The 21,737-nt window shown below is 40.4% G+C and overlaps 1 protein-coding gene across 2 annotated transcripts in view; it reads left to right on the plus strand.

Moving 5' to 3' along the window:
* LOC149161537 (uncharacterized) overlaps nt 1-21,737 on the plus strand; it is a 95,959-nt gene that overhangs the window by 23,219 nt on the left and 51,003 nt on the right. For both annotated transcript variants that reach the window (XM_089437004.1, XM_089437005.1), the window contains exon 2: nt 8,185-8,350. In XM_089437004.1, the coding sequence (XP_089293130.1) occupies nt 8,185-8,350 (166 nt within the window). The remainder of the gene's footprint in view (nt 1-8,184; nt 8,351-21,737) is intronic.

A 21,737-nucleotide genomic window follows, 5' to 3' on the forward strand; every position in this document is an offset into this window, starting at 1 on the left:
AAGATGTGGCACCAGCCAGGGACAAACCCCAGTGTGGGGAAACCCTTGATCAAATCTTCTTTTAGTTTTCAATAGTTCAACAGAGAGAGAGTACAATTTACAAATTTGATAATTTATAACAGCAGCAAAAGAACCCTAACCAGAGAAGTCAATGTTGGTCAATAGGGCAGATTTGACCCTTAGCAAATCAGTCAACTTCAGCCTCCAAACAACAAGATAAAACAACCCTCAAAATAGTCAAATTCAGCCCAGTCAAAATCTGGTTAAACAGGCCACCTGCGGTCAGCCCTAACTGCAGCCAATGCGGGTTAACAGTTAATGTTTAGCCTCGATTTCTCTGCCCAGAAATGCGGCCTGCCCAAACAAAGATAGCCCTCACAAAAACGCAGTGAAAGGAGGTCAACGCATGCTGGTCAACACTTGGTCAAACTGTCTAGAAATTCTGGCCTCCTGAAATTTTTCTCTCTTGAAATTTCGGACGTGTGGAGAGAGAGAGGCCCATAAATCTGTACCCAATCAATGAGGAGAGAGAGAGAAGTGTGAAGATGAGTGTGTTCAAATGAGGCTAAGTCGCCTTCTATTTATATGCAATGTTGAGGATGAATAGACGTGATTGTTGGGCTTCTGAGCCTACATAAGTTTGCTGGCCGACCTTGACAATTTGACCATAATCAAAATACTTCTGAGCCTACATAAGTTTGTTGGCTGACCTTGACAATTTGACCATAATCAAAATAAATTCATAACTTCATTTGTACATGTCAGAATCGGATGATCTTTAGATCAATCCTACACCTTTCGGAGAGAGGAATCCAAGAAAAATATCAGTTGTTGTTGACTTGGCTGTTGAAGTTAGCTTGGTCCTCATATTGGTATTTTTGTTTTTCTAGAATCTTTTATTTGAGGTAGTGGACGATTTCAACAAACTTTTTGCAATTTTTAACAAGCAAGCTGTCAAGAGTCTTATTTTATTGTATTCCTTGGAGATAAAAGTGGATCTAGGATAACAAAACTATTTTATTGCATGAGAGAGACAAATCTAAAACTTCTTTAAGGGTTTGCTTTCTCCATTTGCAACTTGAGGTTGATTAATGGAAGAACTTGTGAGCAAGCTAGTTCCAAGCTTGTGGAATGAATGCAATTTTTTGTTTATGTTAATTTTGCTTGTACAACTTTGTATGTGTGGCTACATGTTCTAGGTGCACCATTGTAGACTTCTAATTACAGGTTGTAATTGTAAGAGTTGATCTAGGAGACATAGAGGAGTTGCCTAGCTACAGTTGAGGAGATAAAACCCTTTGCCTTCTTGTCGCATTGTCTAAAGGAAATGGAATTATATGCCCTAGGCATCCACAATCAACAAAAGCATAATTCTTTTCCTTAAACAAGGCCACTCCTAAATCAACTTGGTTGTTGAGATCCCCATAGTGAGTCCCTTCTTTTCATAACTTTGTATTATCTAGTATCCAGATTAGGGCTCTTGTATAGCAAGTTACCTTGGCTGCCTATACCCCTAATCCTTCATTAGAACCATTATGTAAAGTTGCATTCATGACTTGCATAGCCCAATAAATAAGGCATTGGTTATTCCCTTTCATTCATCACCTCCAAGCATCATGAAATCAATCTTTTCCTTCTTTTGTTTGAAGTTGCTAAGATTCCTTCACTCATTTTAGTATTACAAGAAGAGAGTGTACAAACTCATAGGAGAGCCTTTGTTGGATGAGATTCTGTTTTCCTTATGGTCTAAAGTGTAGAAGAGAGTTGGAGGTGACAATGGCGAACTTCTTAGTCTCACAAGTCTTCACCTAGGTGCTTGGACTTTAAGTGTTTGGGTGAAGGATTTTGTGGTAACACCATCGATGATAATTGGACGCTTTCTACTTATGTTTGTTTGATGCCTTCCATCAACCCTTCCATCTCTGGGACACCATTGTCTAACATTGTTTTTCTTGATTTATTTTAACTAGGGGGTCTATAGACAAGCCTAATTGATATGATTTTCATCACCATTTTCTCATGAAAAGTAGAGGAGACATCAAATGTATCATATTGGTCATAATAATTTCAACAGTTGTCTCATTTGCCTCCTTTTTATGTTGCACATTGTACATTTCGATACTTCTTCAAATTAAAACAACTCCCCAACATGCTCAATAGTTTGAGAAGCTGATATAGAGACATTGAGAATTTCATTCACTTGGAAGGTCTTTTTAGTTCTAGGTTTCTTAAATTTCATATTCTCAGCAGACATTATAACATTTTCAAGGACTATGTGAAACCTAGCCATTTTAACTCTTTTTCAATGGTACATTTGTGGATCTTCATTTCATCACTAAGTTTCCCCAAAAGATGATGTCATACTTGGGTGTAGTTGCCCTTAAAACGATGGATATAAAGATTGCTATGATTTATGGGAATTCAATGCTAATTTCTTTTAACTTATTGTAGTAGGAGTATGATTTTAAGCATTGAAAGGCTTGGGGGTTTCTTAAGGTGGTTTCATTTCAAGCATTGAAAGGCTTGGGGTATTTTGAAGGTTGTAATTCTTTTCTTTTCTCTTCAAATATGTGAGCCCATGCTTCACTACCAAATACATGAAAGTGGCTTACATCTGGCTTACTTTGACTCCATGCGTCTTCAGGTGTAATAGTTTTTAAAGCCTTTGTGGGAGTGCAATTTGCTATGTAATTTGCACAATTGATTGCTTTTGTCCAATAATGAAGACTTAATCCCTTAGATTGGATCATACGATTGAACTCAATTCTTTCTCGTAGCAACACCATTTTACTTTGGTGTATATGGAACAATATGTTTCATTTGAATGAGTTGTGCAATGCAATGAGTTGTGAATTTGTTGTATTAACATATTCACCTTCATTATCTATTCTTAACCTTTGTAGTTGATGTCTAGATTGTTTTTCTTCAAGGGCCTTGTAAGCAAAGAACAAGTCAAAAACTTCACTCTTTAAATTTTAAGAAGTAAACCCAACTGCTTTTGGAGAAGTCATCAATGAAAGTTTAGAAGTACTTGTATCGAAAGAAAGAAGAAGAAGATAGTAGACCACACAAATCATTGTGAACATGTTGCAAAGGGGTTGAGGTGTACCAAGAGGCATGTTTGTCGGAATTGTCCCGATGATGTTTGCCAAGAAAACGATTGGCACAAACACAGCTCTGCAAGAAACGAGAGGAAGACTAGTCACCATATTATGATCATATTGTTGTTGCAAGGAGTACTAGTTTAGATGACCAAATTACTCATGCCAAAGTTTGCTCAAATCATCGCTATGAGCAATACAGATTGATTGAAAAGATGATGACCCTAAGTTGTCAAATTTGTACAACTTGGTATTGTTATCAATGATTCCAGTAGCTTGGACATGCTTAGGATATTTTGCATCCTTGATTACAACTTGATGAGATGAAAACTCAATTATTTTACCTTCACTCGAATGAATGATTTAATACATTAATAGAATGTTGCAGGAAAGCTTTCGAACACATAATACATCATTGAAATGACCATTATTTACCTTAACTATTCTAGACCCTACACCACTGAGAGATCTATAATCACTAAGAAATATTTGTTTGGTGTTACAATCATTAAGAGAAGAATAAATGGCTTTATCCTTAGCCATAGGATAAGATTCTTTAGAATCAATAAGCCACTCATCAAACGAAGTAGATGTTGCATTGAAGGAGAAATTAGAAGCAAAAAGCATATGTCCTTGAGAAGAGGTGTTAGAAAGAGAAGAATTAAGATTAATGTCGTGCTTCTTCATTGTTGCTTCTAAGGCCTCTATATTTTAAAAACATTTAGACTCCAAATGACCATCTTGCCCACAAAATTTGCAATGCTTGTTAGTCTTCTTACTCTTTGATTTTGGTCCTTTGCCACTATTGGAAATAGAAGTTGGTTAAGAGGCTTTTGGGACCCTTGTTTTGCTTCTTGTTGTGAGGATGTTGCTTCTTGGGATGCTTGGCTTTATATTTCTGCTGGGACCCTAAGGCTTTGTTGGATGTATCGGACCTCTAAGATGCAAGAGCTTGTTTTTCCCTCTAATTGAGAATCACAAAACGACTCTAGAGTGGGCTCTTGATATGCAACATCTAGACCTTCTTTAGTGGCATAAAAAGTGATAACACAAATATAATATACATTACCAAGCTCAGCAAGAATAACATATTTGCATCGATCATCCTTCATATCAATTTTACATTCTTTAAGTAAAAGTTCAAGTGTTTTGAACTTGGATATATAATTTTCAATGTAAAGGAAATCATTTGGACTTAAAGACATTTTCTTTTCAAGCTGATGGGAATGAATCGCATTTTGTTGGCCAAATGCTTTAACTTTTCCCATGCCTTCTTTGGTCATCAATTCCGTGAAGGTGAAACTGTAAATAAGGAGAAATGGGCGTTCCAGCTAATCCACGTGCTTTGTCATTCTTATTATGACTTCGAATGTGAAAGTTTTCCCCCTTTTAAAAATGGCATAAAAGGTAATCAAAGCGCCACATGGTAGGTAGAAATTTGGTCGATGTAGTGATGGATGCACAATGAGTTGGTTGAGTGAAAAATGGATCCTTTCTTTGACTTTGCCTATAAGCTCACTTTTAACAGTAAGTTACTTATGAAGTGACCCACTTTTATAGAGTAAGTGATAATCACTTTTCTAATGAAGTTACTTTATAAACCAAGGTTGAATGAAAAAAGTAACTTAAAAGAAGAATATTATAGTTATTGTATAGTGATTCACTTTGATAACTTAAATGAAAGACATTTTACAATAAAGTTATGAAATAATTCAAAATTTCATGAACTTTTTCAAAAAGTAATTTGAAAAAAGGACTTGAACTCGAGATAGCTTGTCAATAAAGTAACCTTCAACCAAGGGCGCTAATACTCAATATATAGCAAGTCTGGTGAAAGAGAGGGTTTTTATTTTATTTTATTTATACTCTTTGCCTTGAAGTGCATGCTTACGCTCAAAACCCTAGTTTTTGTCTGCAAGAAAAACGTCAACATAGCCACGTACAAAAGCAAGTGAAATTTTGATAACAAGTTTTCTGAATCTCAACAGTAATGGAGTTAGATCTCGATTAGCTTACCTGGAAATGTAAGTTTTCTCTTTGTTTTTTATTTGCCAAGATTTCATAGAGCACACGACAATGAACATATGCAGGAAAAAAACATTTTCTGCTGTGTTTTTGATTTGTTGAGATCGTACAAAGCCCATGTCAAAGAGCATAAATAGAATGAAAAGAGTAGCAAACTCGAAATAAAAATAGAAAGTTGAAATACTAACTTTCTCATTGTTTTATTATTATTATTATGAATATTTTTAAAGGTCATATTTCGACTATATTCTTTGGATCTGACAAAAAAGGTTGTCCCCCGAGCAAACAAAAACCTTTTCGAGTGAAACGAAATATGTTTCCAACTGAGAGCAGTGCTTCAGGCATAATGGAATAGCCCCTTAGCTCCAGAATGCACAAAAATAGCATAACCCAAAAATATAACAACACGGGTTCAAAATCTTGAGCAACAATGGAAGGCAGCTCTTCAATTGGGCTCTGATACCATGTTTGGAAAAATACAGGGTATTTCACATAGGTTTAACACCTTAAGTAACCACTCACAGCACCATATCAAAGGTCATAATGGTGGTGTTATTATGTGGTTATTACAATGTTGTGAACATCAGCATTGGGATAAAATCGGCAAGGGTCCGGGAAACCAAAAACTCGGGAAAATCAGGAAAATATCGGTAAAAATCGGCAAACATCGGCAAAATCAAGATACCATCAAAATATCGGTAAAAATCGGCAAACATCGGCAAAATCAAGATAACATCAAAATATCGGTAAAAATCGGCAAACATCAGCTAGGCCAAAAAATCATGATTTCGAGATAAAATCGGGATGTTCGCAACACTAACTTAAAACCCTCTAAGAGGGAAACAATCCACAACCCTAGCCAATGTGACCACTTGAGGCAATTTATTAATGCAAATGAAAAATTTGTACATAAGAGAATTTAGTAATGCAAATAAAAAACATGTGTCACAAATGTGTGAATAGACAAAAACAGTAGCATTTTTTTCCACACATAATATTTCCACTATCCTGATGAAGGAATCTAGATGCTTGTCTTTTGATCAATATGAAGGATTCGTCCTCCATTGGAGTTCCCAATTTCTGTTATTATGTCAGCCCACCTTATAAATGCAAGGAAGGTTTGACAGTGTTACTTGGACCAGAATGGAGATAAAGGCCAAAGTAGCAGGGTGAAAATCAGGGAACAAAGTTTTCATGAATAAACTAGCCCTTCACCAGAGCTAGAGCCTTGTTTCTACCTTCATGGTCATCAAACTTAGTAATTAATAAACCTCTTGAAGGGAGGTGCTAGGTAAAGTGATAAACACAACCGTTATCTATATGTCTAGAAAAAAGGGCCAAGTTTGCTGGATATAAACCGACAAACCTGTAAATTACAGTTTTCATGTCAGAACTTGAATTTTCTGATCTTCAAACATCTAAGTTTCACTTAAATGTGTGACTAAGCTGGGTATTTTTCACAAAAGCAAAAGCTGAAAAATTCTGTACCACATGGGGCACCAGAATGGACAGCATTGTTAGGTGGCTTTGAGTTTGAAACCTGTATGACATCTTTGAATGATGCCATCCTCAGTCACACGTGAGCTCCCTAGGTAAATGGTGGATCTCCACTCCTTTGCTGCTTTGCTTGAAGGAAATCTCTGAACCTGCAAACTCTGGAGGTGTGCATTGTCTCCTTGTCTGCTTCCTTCTCGTGATATTCTTAATTTAAAAATTAAAATTCCTCTTCATTTTAACTATGTTCTCTATAGGACATATTTCAGTTTTGATCTTGATTCTGTGGGTACTAAAACTTTGTCTCGGTGATTAAAGTTTAAATATATACTAAAAAAGATAGAAAGCCCAGATGAAAACTAAAGCAAGTTCTGGAGATTAAATTCTAAAAGGGCTCTAAAAATGCCCAGAAAACGTTATTATCAATTCTTAATTTTATGTCTATCATTTATGGACTATAATATTTGAATGTTTTTATGTCTAGACCCTATATTTCTAAAAACCTTCATCTTGACAATTTTCAAACCACAAAATTTTGAACCCTAAAGTAAGCAATTTGCACCTGCACTGATACCAGTATCTGCACCCATACATTTGGTATATTTGTGCTTCTGGGATTGAGCTTTAAAAGTTATGTCAAGGTAAACTTGAAATTATGGGGCACAGTTTGGCAATTTTTTTACTCTAGTATGATACACATATTGCAGAGAAGAACAGAATGGAATATAGGATGCATCCATTAGAAGGTTGGTCTGTTAGATTAGTAACCTGTTAAGGATCAGTTTTTTTCAGTCACAGTTTAAGGTGGGAACTTGGTTTTCAGAAATTTTATTATTTCGTTTCACCCAAGATGGCTTCTTTGGGGATATGATCAACATTGGAATCTCTTCAATTGGATCTAGATTCAACCCTAATCAAAGTATTCCAGGATACCATATTACAATACAATCATGTTTCTGATGTAGGTACCTTTTTTAGTAAGATTCAGGATCAGGTTACTGGTAAGTGGGGTAGATAAGTGAGGCACATCATATGAATTAATGTTCAATCGAGTGACTTGACATGCATGGTGTGCTTCTCATGGTTAAAAACCATGCTGATAATATTCTAATTGCTGAAATGCACATTGTTACTATGGGGAATGTTCATGACATTTTATCATGCATGTTTCTGTTCTAATTTTGAAGCTACTAGTTTCTATATAAGTGAGATGCATGTTGTGTGTTCATGTTAATGAAGTTGCTTGACTTGCATGGCGTGCTACTTATGGCGGAAAACCAAGCTGATAAGATTGCTATGGCTCAATTCTTAGGCACATTGATATTGTAGGGATTGGTTATGGTATGTTTTCATACATGTTATGTATTCATTTTCATTGGAGTTGCTTGATTTCCATGGTGTGCTACTTATGGCTAAAAACTTTGCTGATAAGATTGTTATGGTTCAATGCGTATGCACATTGGTACTATGGATATTTTTCATGATACCTTAACATGCATGTTTCTGTCTTTCTTATATCAAAGCTACTAGTTGCTAAGTTGTAATGCGTTTAAAATAATTGCAGTGACTCTTTCTAAAACCAAAAAGAAGGGAAGGGAGCATAAGGAATCAATAGTGAATCAAGTGAGGCAAGCTGTGGAGGATTACATCTCAGTATATGTTTTCTCATTTGAGAATATGCGGAATGTGAAGTTCAAAGATCTCAGGGACCGATTAAAGGGTAGCAGCAGGTACCATCTACATGAATTTCTACTTTGTTGCATGACTCTTTTAATGTATTCATCAAATATTGATTCCATATATAATTGAAAGGGGTACCTTAGGGTTGGGAATGCTTTGTCATAATTCCATTTGAAATAAATATTTTTGAAATCATTGCTAGTTGGAAGTATTACAAATAACTTAGTTATGCTATGTTAAATGTCTTTGATGTGGCAAAGAGTTTATTTCTTATGATATTCTCATGGAAGCAGATGCTTATAAGGTTCTAACTTCTTTATCTTAATTTTGGGTTCTTGCTCTGTAATTTTCTGTGTTACTCTAACTGCACATACTGTTGATTTGATAGCTAATATGAAGGAGCACTTTGGAATTGATAATGCTCTTATAAGATTATTCTCCTTAAAAATATCCTTTAGAAGAAATAAGGTTTGAAATTTTGCAAATAATTATCAAATATGGTTTTATGAGGAGTTTGTTTTGATGTTGTGTTAGATAGTAGATATGAATGCTATATAGTATTATAGTTTATACTAGAAAATGGACAAAATGAACAAGAACAAAAATCGAGTGCTTATTGAAGGCTTAACTGCAAAGAATCTGTAAACTTAACATACTGGTTCCACTTCATTATTTGTCTGTCTGCTATTGGCATATCATTCCAGTTTAAGAGAATATAATAGCCAATTTTTAGTAGATTGTTTTGTTTTTAGCTATGTTAGAAATAAACGTCAATTTTAATCATATACATATCACCTCTATGGGTGGGTTTTCTCTGCCTTTTTTTTTTTATAGAAGTCACGGGGTTCTATGTTGGTATGGTTAATGAATAATGTGGGTGCATCACCTGGTTGCTTCACATATGCCTAACTCTCTATATGTTTGCACGTCTGTGTTCCTTGCAAGAGTTAAAAGAATGGCCAAGTTGGGATTATCTCAATGACATCTAGACCACAGTGTTTCTCTGCGACAGAAACTATCAACTTAGCATTCTTCCTTTTTTAATCTACCATTATCATTGCAAATGAAAATGGATGGAAAAAAAAAGAAATTGGTCAATTGCTCTGTTTGCTTATTTGTCTCTCTCTAAATCACTTTATTTGGATGTTTGAACTTTGCCTTTGCATCTATGGAAAAGGCCCTTGTCTAAAATGGTATTCTTTTCAGTTGAATATGAACTTCTGTGCCTATAAATAAGGCCCTTCTCCAAAAGTGCTAGTATTTTTTAGTTGAATTGGGACATACCTCTGGTGGCTTAAAACCTACCAGCATAGATCCATCATAACCCAAGGATCTTTTAACAAAGAAACTGGGGCCCAAATTTCTTGGTGCTTAAAAGATTGGAGTTAAGATTGAATTTACATTGGTTTATTTTATTATAACATTCTTTGTTTTTATCTGCCAAGGAATACCTTGCTGGGAAACCATAGGATTGCTTCCTTGCATTCATGGATGGAATCCTTGGTAAACTTATTGGTGTAGATTAATGTGCCTAACCCAGGGCGTTTTCAAACTGGGCACCTGCTGTCTTGGAACTAGCCAATTGCCCAACTGTTGAGAATGGTGTAATCTTCCAATTCGGTTGCAGCCAACTATTATCGTATTGTTAATGAAATTTGTTTTTGTTTATCTAATTTTGCGGAAAATCCTGCTGGCCAAACTAGCAGAGCATAACCCCGAGGGAGTTGAGGAGAATTGACCCTGTGACCTCCCATTGGTGAGGTACTTAGCAACGGGAACTCAACCAATTGAGCTAACCCTCGGGGCTAACGTATTGTTAGTGCAATTGGGCATTGATGTGATAAATTATTGTATTACTAGGTTATTGTTAAGGACATCCTACTGGAGTGTAGTTGTGTATGAGTACACAACTCAACCTCACTTGTATGTTATCATCCTGAGTGATCTTGTTAAGGCAAGCAATCTTGTTAAGGCTGCCATCTTTTTCTCCTGGTGTAGGCTTTTGGGTTGGTTTTTCATTCCATTTGATCCTATTTTGTGTGATTCCAGCGTGATGTTAGAGCTGATGTGAAACTTTCCTTAACCAATTGACTACCTCCGTTATGGTCATTTTCTTGGCTGATTTTGGTACTAATTTTGCAACAAGCCCTTGTGGCATATGGAAGGAGATCAAGTTTGGGGAGTTTCAGGGCTATTTTTATAGTGTTTGGATGGAAGTTCTCTTATTAGGGCTGTTTTATGCTCATTTTTTTTTGCAATAACTATAGAGATCTTGTCCATTAATTTGGTGTCCAGCACTTGGGTTTTTCAATTGGCTGTCCATGCTTGTATATTTTTGCATCAGCATCCTTTGTTTTCAGCATTCTATTCAGAGTTGATTCTAAGTTCCCTCATCATCACCTACGGGGTTGTGAATTTGGATCTTTATTTTTCAAGGGTTTCACTCTCCTGCAATGGGCACATTTCCTTTCCAGGGCTTCATGGGCATCTCAAAGCGTATTCAACCCTCTTTACAAGAGAGCAGTCTCTTTCCTTGGGCGTTTCCTGCGCCTTAAATCCAACATATCTTCTGGTTTGTTTTTGCAGCATAATTTCTTACTTGGCTGCACTTTTTGCTACGGCTTACTCACCACATAAAACATCACCGCAGATTTCTTTGAAGGCTGGTACTATTTCCTTTTTTTGTCTATAAAGGGGATTCTTTTTCTTGCTGACCAAAATGACTGTTGGCCTCAACAAGGCTAATATTTTTTGGGCAGATTTAATAAAGAACTCTCTATGCAATATCTGTCAAATGGAGAGCTGTGTCTTTGAGTCTTGATGGACTTGGCTTTAGGGGTTTAAAGCGATTCCTGGGGTAACAATGTGCAACAGAGTTCTTCTAGATGATATTGCTAACAACATTTATAGTGCAATTTGAGCCCTTCACTTTGCACATGACTCTAATCTATTGTGCCAAACCCTTGATCAAAGTACAACTTCATCAATTTTGCATTTCATCATTTTTGGATCAAGTATGTGGGCTTATATTCTGTATATTGTCTATATGATACATACAATACAGATGTCATAGTCAATGAAGTTTCCCTTCACAGACTGCTACAATCAGTTCCACTGCCCTTCTTTGAGGATTCTTCTATGAATGATTCTCAGACTATTATAATGGATCTTTCTTTACTATAGATTGATGTACACCCTCCTTCTATGAAGACTTCTACATTGTTGTTAAATTGTGTGGATTATTCTTACAGTGCACATATGGTGGTGCATTTGGTTTGCTGGCTTACTTGTTCGAGGATATAATGATCTCATTACTGACCCTGCCACATTTGTGTATGGCGGTGGAAATGTTGGTGGTTTTATTGTGAATACTTTAGTACGCTGTGTTGAGATGTCTCATTGGTTGGTTCATAATGACGTTTGTGGATGTATGACTACTCGTTCATGTGGGGCAGCTATGTGCCAACTCACCATCTTTAATGGAGCTAGTATTCTTAGGTCAAAATCCTTTTCCCTACTTACAACTTCAACCATGCATGAGTTTTGGTCTGCTTTAGTGGATATTTCTTCTATACTTTTGGTAGAGGCCACCTTTGCCTGGTTGTGGAATGTATTGGACATATGGTGTTCTAGGGAGGTTTGTTTACCATATTGCCCATGTTCAGAAGTAAGGGGGGATGTTGTGATGTGATACCTTCTCTCCCAAACCAACTTGACTGGTTGTGGAAGTGTGTTGGTATTCGACATATGGTGTTCTAGGGAGGTTTCTTTACCACATGGCCCATGTTCAGCATTAAGGGGGGATATTGTGTTGTGATATCTTCTCTCCTAGGTCTCTTATTCAGAATGATGGGTGGTGTTGAGATTGTGGTCAACCTTACTGTGAGTTTGGCACCCAAAAACCCACTTTTATTTATAATGGCCAAACCATCCTTTGATGCGTGTCACTAGATCAATTTGCTCTAGATGCTTTATCTTCCACTAGGTCAAGCCTTATGTCTATATTCCCTGGTGCCAATATTGTTTTTGCTATTACTGGTATTTCTTGTTGAAATATGACAACAAGAATATTCCAATTTAATTTGTCCTTGAATTAAATTGTGAATTAAAATCGAATTGAGTCTTAACAACTACTTGGAAATAATTTATTAATTAATTTTAAATTAATTAGTTGGAGAAATTCAAGTTAGAAGTCTTTCTGAAGTCATGTAAGAGTTATCCCTTAAATTAAGGAGATAAGATTGAGTTATATTTGAGTTGTAATTAGTTAACTCAGTTTACTGAGTTAAGTCCAGTTAAATTAGTTCCAAACTGTTTGAGGAACTAATAGTGAGTTAACGGTCAGTTGATGCATTAATGCACTCAACTAGTGCTACTCCAGTTAATTGAAGATTCCCTCATCAGAAACTCATGCATGTCTATTCTGAGAAAGACCCAGTGGAGATTAATGTTCAAGGACAGTGCATTATCAGTTGCATGTGTTTTTTCATGGAGAAAACTCATGCACGCAGTCAAGGATTCATCCTTGAGGATTGCGTAGTTTTGAAGGATTGGTTTTCCACTTGGTAATAGGGTAATCATCCACAAGGAACAACGCAAGGAAATAGGAGCTTGGAGGGCAGAGAGGAAGGTTGGAGAGAAGCCAAGATTCCTTGTGAGCATCTGTGAGGATTGTACTGAGAGCTGGCTCGCTGTGAGAGCTAAGGCTTTGTATAATTCTTATGTATTTCCACCATGTAAGATAATACAATAGTGTGGGGTTTTTAGCTGAGGCCTTCTCCAAAGTATTTTCATGTGTATTGTGCCATTGATTCTTCTTCTTCTGGTTATATGTTCAACTTGATCTTTAAGCTTCTGCAAATTGATAGTAGAAGTAGGTTATAATATTCTGCTTTGATTTATATTGCATTATCGGGTTAACCTACCATCAGATTTCTACATTTCTGAGTTTCTTCATTCTTGATGGCCCTTTGGTGAGTTTTATGGAACTTTCAACTTATTTAGTGGTCCTTTTTTTTCAAAGTATTAAATTTTAATGACATATTGCAATCTTTATTGGGCAAACTATATAAATGTTGTAACTGGAGTCAACTCCATAGATGCTGTAAATAGGGCCAACTCTATATTTTTGTGTGGATCCTATGATGCTATAAATGGGGCCAGCCGCTTTAGTTTCTGTAAATAGGGCCAACTCCATATTTCTTTGTATTGCATGACTCTCTTTCGTAACTATGTATTTAGCTTAAGGGGTGGTGTTGAGAATTGTGTACTTTCCATTTGTGTAAGCGTTATTTTACTTCTGTTATAAATGTTGCGATTATGCTATGTTGAATGTTGGGTTTAAGATATAATGTTAAGTTGATGCACGAAAATATATGTTTCCATCTGTTACATGAACGCAAGTCATAATATATGTTTACGCGAGGATAATCTTAATTGCATGGTAAAGTTGGCTAATACTTAAGATAATTTGGGGAACAAGACAGTAACCTAGTTACAGAGGCGCGTAAGTGCCTGAATCATCATCTAGGGTTGCACGAAGGACAGTTAGATACCTTCGCGGAGGTTCTGAAAGACGGAAGAAGTACATCGATAAGCCCTAAAGGCTTATTCATCTAAGATCGACATCACGACTATCTTAGGGTGCGGAAACTTGGTTCCTGCATCCCCCCATACTGCTTCGGGTGAGACTTCAGTCCACGCTTCACGGATTGATGCCGAAAGAGCCAGTAGTGTAGGGATTTGCTTCGCTGCTTAAACGCTGAACCTGGGTCAGGGCCCATCAAGCCAACAAATGGTTCCGTTGCCAGGACCGAGATCTGCATAACGATATGTGTGATGTCGTATCATTGGAATCCAACTAAGAGATCGAAAATTGGTTGGATAGAAAGATCCACGAATTCGCAGCGCAAGAAAACAAGAATCCGCGATTGACGAAAGAACAGTGGTTGGACAGATATCTGTACACAAAAATACACGAAATCTTCTTCTGTTCCTTCTCGGTTGAGTTATACGAGTGGATCGCGAAGTTGGCAGACGACCAAGGAAGGTGGAGGCTTGACAATCCGATTGTTTGGACACCAGAGTTAGTAAGGAGATTGGAAGTCTCTGAAAACAAGATTGCGCGTGCTGTCGACCATTGGCTCAACCGCATCATAGGAGGATTTGTGACATAGTTCGCGTTTGATACTTCTGTTAGTTACAACGAAGCAGAGCACCGCTTCTTTAAAGGGCCGCAAGGTAAGTATTTGAAGTCACTAAATACTTGGATTAAGATGCTCGTGTGAAAAGCGGGTCATGTGGTTACCTTCATGTTTGGAGCTACACGAAGCGGAAAGTTTTTCAGGGACAGAGGAAGAAAAGGTCCCGAGGATAGCCCACTAATCGAGCCTCCTTTGAGTGACGACGAAGGAGCAGCTCAGTCTTCTCCACTGAGTGTTGATCCGCTGATAAGACAAGGGTTCCCCTGAATACTTACACCACCTCCATCCTCACTCGCACCTCTCACCCCATCGCCCACACCACCCCCACCTCCACTGCTGTTCAAAATGGCGAACTCCGTAAAGCTACCTATATTCAAGGTCGTAGGAAATGAAGACCTTGACCAGTTTTGGTTTGTCGCGAAGGCTGTATGGGAAGCTTAGGGTATCACAGACGACCAGAGAAGAAAGCCACGCTGGTTAGTGCTTTGTAGGACCGCGCACTAACGTGGTACAATAAGTACAGTATTGATAACCCAACGTCCGTGTTGGCAGATATCAAGGCTGCGCTGAATAGAGAATTCAGTGGACCTAAGTCTCAAGCACAATGGATTGTGGGATTCAAGGAGATCATGATGAAGCCGGGGGAGACGCCCTAGGATTTGGATCAAAGATTGAAGTGTATGATCTGTGAAGCCAACATGAACCTAACTGATGGGAAGCATTGCGAATGGTTTGTGGCCTCGCTCCTGCCCTACTTAAGGGTTGCGCTATCACAACAAAAGATTGGGACCTAGGCAGAAGCTCTAGAAATCACGATGAGACTGCATGAGACACCAATGCAGGATGCTAATCTGGGGGTTCAGCAGATTCATGCGTAGTTGCAAAACCTTTGTCTCGAAATGCAAAGTTTGAAGAAGGACAGAATAGCTCGGCCAGAGGCGCGCGAAGAAGTTTGGTGCCTAAAATGCAAAGGTCAGGGGCATGACAAGGATCACTGCCCAGTCTTCGCGAACTATGTTGCAGCAGGGGGACCAATGCCTCTACGGCCGGAGGCTGCGGCAGGGCCAAGTACAAGGCCCGTGCTATGGTGTGCTATATGCCAGGTGGCTGGGAAACATGCGACTGATAATTGCCATTTGTTGCAGAAATTCGTACAGACACCACAACAACTCTTTTGTAATTTCTGTCAATCAGTAGGTCATGACGAGCGCAATTTCCATAGTTACAAATTAATGATGGATAGGGCACCTGCATACAGGGTGCAGGTAAAAACGCGACATCTGGACCAAGGCGTTGGGGGAACGCGAGGTGTGTATCAGGGGCGTGGCCGATGCCGAGGTGGAGGAGGGCCTGGTAGAGGTCGAGGACAACTAATTTGTTACAATTGTGGAGGCCCAGGGCACTACGCGAGGGACTGTCCGAATCTGACGCAACTGTCATGCCGCTACTGTACTCAGTTTGACCATGCGACTGAGGATTGCCCAATATTGTTGGCTAAGATTCGCGAAAAGGGGGCGCAACCTTCGCAGCCGATGCAGAACCTCCAGATGATGAGGGATGAGCCTCGCGAGGAAGACCTTAAGGTAAACATTATGTTGCAAAGCGGAACTACAACTGGGGAGGATAAAGGCAAGCAGCCTGCAGAAGGCAAATGGGTCCGCAAAGCACCAGAAAAGGAGACTGGGTTTGATTCAGAGTGCGCAAAAGAAACATTTATGGAAGCAAAGAAAAGCTTTGCTGAGGCCTCTATCTCAGAAGTCGGAGAAACCAATTGAAGAAATGGACCCATCCATGATTACCACATTCTTAGAGACATGCATGAAATTGCTCTGCGATAGTAAGGTTGTGAAGGGTTTGCAAGAACTGATCAATCGGTGCGTTGGCAAGGATGGCGCTATTGGTGAACCGCGTGTAGTCAGAAATCATGGTAAGCATAAGGCAAGGACCGGGCGTGAGATGAGACTCATCGCGCAGATAGGGGAATACGAAATGGACCAAGTTATGCTGGATCTGGGGTTCGACGGGAATGTTTTGCCAAAGCGAACATGGGAAAGAATGAGGAGACCTACGCTCCAGTGGTCTCCGATCCAGTTAGGGATGGCGAATCAACAGAAAATTATCCCGATGGGGATGTTGCAAGGGGTAATAGTGGACATCGAAGGCGCGAGCGCTCTGGTGGATTTTGAGGTAATAGAGATTGTGGATGACAACAATCCCTACCCTGCGCTCCTTGGAATCGATTGGGCCACTGACATGAATGGGGTAATCAACCTGAAGAAGTGGAAGATGATATTTGAAAAGAAGTCGCTTCGTGTAGTGGTGCTGTTGGATCCTGCAGAAGGACCGCGCTATACAGAACCAGTCCGTGATTATGAAAGTGATGACGATTTGGACCAGATTTACAAGATAACAACGCGAGACCAGGATTGGGTAAATCCGACAACGGACGAACGTATTGCATGGGACCGCGAGAACTCCTGCACGTCAGATTCAGACGAAGAATTAGAGCACTGGTAGAACCGACTGCATGAAGTATCTATGCTGCGTTGTAATATGATGACCTGGTCATTGCGTTGCGTGTCATTAGAAGTAAGGAGTCTGCCTCACTATGGTGGGTTAACTGATGTTGATCACTTTTTGGATGTATTTGAGAGAGAAGTGCTGGAGAAGCATCGCTTCTAGGCCTTGGACTAGGTACTGCGCGCTATGCCGACACGATGGTGGGGTATGCACAAGGATAATTTCGATGATTGACGCGACTATAGGAGGATGATGAGAATACGTTTTGGACAACCAAAAGTGCGGATGACAGACAAGTATGATGGAAGGGATGATCTGCGTGATCACCTAGCCAAATGGACAAAGTCTTATGGAGCGGAGCCCCAGCCTGAATGTGTGCATCTGTTTTGTCATTACCTGGATGTCATACCAATGAATTGGTACTTGGAAATAGAGCTCCGCCATGGCACTGAAGAATGGGACATCTTGCGCCAGGGGTTTATAATGACGTTCAACTTTGAGGATGGGTTTGACTGTATTGATGCGGTGCTACAAGAGGTTAAAGCAACGATCTTTAGGATATCGCAAGATCCTTTGGACCTGATTCAACCTGATTGGACTACCTAGCTGAACCACGCGCTGGAATGCTATAACGTGACCGCTGAAGAAGAAGACGAGGATCCCAGAAAGATTAATATTCCAGAAACTGAGGGTCACCACGAGGTTGAAGGTCCGCAGATAGAGGATCTAGACATAACCGTGCCGCTGAAAACTAGGTAGGTCAACATTGGCACAGAGGCAGAGCTGAAATTTGCAAAGATTGGGGACTATTGGGACGATGCGACAGTAGACAAGGTCGCTAAGCTCCTCCACGAATATCAGGATTTGTTCCCCACGAAGTTTTCTGATCTGAAGGGAATCATAGGAGACCTGGGTGTCATGAAGATCACCCTGAAACCGGACGCGAAACCTGTAAAACAAAGACCTTACCGCCTTAATCTGAAGTATAAGGAAAGGGTCCGCTCGAGTTAGATAAGATGCTCGCGACAGAAATTATTGAACCAGTCGAAGAATTTGATTGGGTAAGCCTGATAGTGGTTCAGGAAAAGAAACATAAAGAAGAAATAAGGATATGTGTGGATCTCCGGAAGTTGAATGATGCCTGCGTGCATGATCCTTTCTCGACCCCGTTCACTGACAAGGTCTTGGATAATGTAGGCGGCCAAGAAGCATACTCTTTCACTGATGGGTTCTCTAGGTACCATCAGATCAAAATCGCGCCTGAGGATAGAAGAAAGATGACCTTCGTGACTGAATGGGGATGTTTTCAGTATACCGTAATGCCTTTTGGGCTGAAGAATGCGCCAACAATCTTTTCATGCGTAGTCATTGCAACATTCAAAGACTTCATTCATAAATTTCTGGAGGTATACTTCGACGATTGGACAATGTTTGGATTGGTCAAGCACCATGTGGCGATACCAAATCGGAGATACCAAATCGCGCTCAATCTGAAGAAGTGTCTATTTTGTGTCCCTTTTGGGATCTTGCTGGGTCATGTGGTATGTAGACAACGATTGATGGTAGACCTCGCGAAGATCGCGGTGATAATCAACTTAGAGGCACCGAGGAATGTGAAACAGCTGCGCGCAACTCTAGGGCATATCAGATACTATAGGAAGTTCATCAAGAGCTATGCCTAAATCACCGCGCCAATGGAGAAATTGTTGAAAAAGGATGCTACGTTTTGTTGGAATGATGAATGCTAGAAGAGCTTGGACGTGCTGAAAGAGAAAGTGGTCACTGCTCCAATCCTAGTCTTCTCGGACTGGAAGAAGGAATTTCATGTGCACGTGGACGCATCATGTATTGCGCTAGGGGCTGTGCTGACACAGGTTGGTGAGGGAAAATTGGACCATCCTATAGCATTCGTGCGCAGGAAGCTGGCCAAGGCTGAGAAGAACTATTCCACCACAAAGCGCGAAGGACTAGCCATGGTGTATGCACTCCAAAAGTTTAGGCACTATTTGCTAGGTGGACATTTTAAGATGTTTACAGATCATTTTGTGTTGAAATACCTAGTCAATAAGCCTGTGTTGGGGCGAAAGATTTGCAGATGGTTGTTGTTGTTCCAGGAGTACGACTTTGAAGTTATTGTGAAGCGAGGACAACTGAATGCAGGAAGTGATCATCTGTCGCGCATTGAAACGGGAGAGGAACCTACTGGAGGAGGGGCTACCTGACACGCAACTCTTTGCAGTGCGCGTTGCAGACAGTCACTTTGAAGATATCATACATTTCTTGACAATGAGAACTGCTCTAGAAGGGTATACAAGCCAGCAGAAGGAGGAGTTAGTGGTGCGTGCGGTAGACTTCTCCGTCATTGCAGGGCATTTGTACAAAATGGGGTCAGATGAAATATTGCGACGTTATGTACTTGACTTTGAACGAAGCAGCGTTCTCGCAGAGGCTCATGGAGGAGCTGCCGGAGGGCATTATGCAGGGAAAGCAACAATGCAGAAGATTCTACGTGCTGGGTTGTGGTGGCCAACCCTGCATAAGGATTCAAAAGCATATTGTATGGCATGTGACACATGTCAAAGGACTAGCAGGCCATCACGGAGAGATGAATTGCCTTTGATGCTGCAAGTGATGTTACAACCATTCGAGAAATGGGCGATTGACTTTGTGGGTCCAATTCAGCCTCAAGGAAAGAAGACGGGTGCGTGGTACATCATCACCACGACTGAGTACTTAACCAGGTGGGCAGAGGTGCAACCTATGAAGGACTGTACAGGCGTGACAACAACAAAGTTTATTTTTGAATATGTATTGACAAAATTTGGTTGTCCAAAGATTTTGATGAGTGATTGCAGTACACACTTTCTTAACGAAACAATTAGCGCGTTGACAAAAGAATTTCAGGTGTATCATCAGAAAAGTACGCCTTATCATCTGCAGGCCAATGGGACGGTGGAAGCATTCAATAAGATACTGGAGAGCGCGCTGACAAAGGTTTGCAATGCTTAGCGAAATGACTGGGATGTGCGTGTACCCGCAGTGCTATGGGCCTACAGAATGATTTGCAAGAAGCTGACTGGGCAAACGCCTTTCAGACTCGTGTATGGCGTAGAAGCGGTGATGCCAATGGAATACATTGTACTTAGGAATAGCGGACCGCGGAGCCCTGGAAGAGAGGCTCGCGCAGCTAGCAGAGCTTGAGGAGGACCGATTTCTAGCTGGATTTCATCAACAAGTTCAAAAGGAGCGCGAAAAGGCATGGCACGATCGACACATCAAACTGCGCATCTTCAAGGTAAATGATTTAGTCTTGTTATATGATAGTAATTTGATAAATTTCCAGGGAAATTTTGGATGCATTGGCTAGGACCATATGTCATCAAGGAGATTACCGATGATGGAGCAGTTTAGTTGGTTAAATTGAATGGAGAACCCTTCCCAGGGAAGGTGAATGGCAGCTGATTGAAGCCATACATCGGTGATCTAGCTAAGTGACTATATGAGGGAAGCACAGTCTTAGTGCTCTAGGCAGCTAAAAGGAGGTGCGGGACTATAAACTACACTGCCGGGGTTGGAGAGATGCTCGAGGAGAGAATTACGCGGAACGAGGGAATGTCACGTAGTCCACAATAGTGCGCAGAGAGCTGCGCTACCAAGGGAGCAACCGCGTAGAGCAGCCGGAAAGTGACTGTTAAAATCACTGTTCATGATTTGACAATGAAAAAACGGCCAAATGGAGCGGGGGGGCGACATTTAAGTCAGAATTGTAGAATTGCAGTTGAAGGCCCAGCCTTCGACTCCGCCGGAAGTCGGGAGCAGCGCGCAATTGCCGCGACAAATGCATTAGCAGTAGTAGTAAGTGCAGTGACGGACTGCACGACACTTTTTGAGCAGTCACTTGAGGTACTCACCAGCGTACAAGAAGACCCCAATGTGCAGAGGCTGCAGACAAAAGCACGGGAACTACAACAAAGCTACAATGAGGTTAAAGCGACGACGTGCATTGTCGCCATCACGCAGAGACTCACGAAGCTGCAAGAGGCCAAGGCATTGAAAGAACAGGTAGATGCAACTCAACACAAGGAAGTCGTGCTGAAGGCTTGCTTGAAGCCTTGGTTGGATGAGGCCTACACGACCACCATTGAAGGCAAGTTGGCTAGTTTGCAGGAGACTCAGCAGAAGCTACAGGCTGATAGCGCAGGGCCAGCGACAGAGCAGTTGGTTGAAGAGATGAAGCAGGTGGCAACGCAGTGTGCCGCCGAGGTAGCAGTTGTCCAAGTCGAGCTGGGAGGTCTTCGCGACAAGATTTCCGCTTCACCCGAGTGACTCGAGGGCGAGTCACCATGTTTGTGTTGGGGGCCTGTTTGGAACAGGGCCCCTGGGGGTCAATTTTGGGTTAAGAACCCAACTTTTGGGGCAGAAGGCCCAAAATTTTGTATAAAGAATGTAAAGTCTCCGCATTTTGTGGTCGCGGAGCTCGAAGATATCTAAAGTCAAAGAGGGTTTTCCACCCTTAGTCTAGAATCTAGATAGGTTGTGTTGGTTTTGGAGTTCCGCCCTTGGTCGGCGGACCATGAGATTGTATAAAAAGGAGTCTTAGAGAGTCTAAGGCAGTTCAGTAGTCATGGGTCATTGATGTAATACGTTTGTGAGAGCTAAGAGCGAGAGTCTTAGAGGGGAAAGAGACTTTGCAGCTGAGTGCACAGAGGCCTAG

The sequence above is a fragment of the Pinus tabuliformis genome, chromosome 5_2 (genome assembly GCF_031772625.1).
Source record: "Pinus tabuliformis cultivar Carrire ecotype Pingquan chromosome 5_2, CPIR1, whole genome shotgun sequence".
NCBI lineage: Eukaryota > Viridiplantae > Streptophyta > Pinopsida > Pinales > Pinaceae > Pinus > Pinus tabuliformis.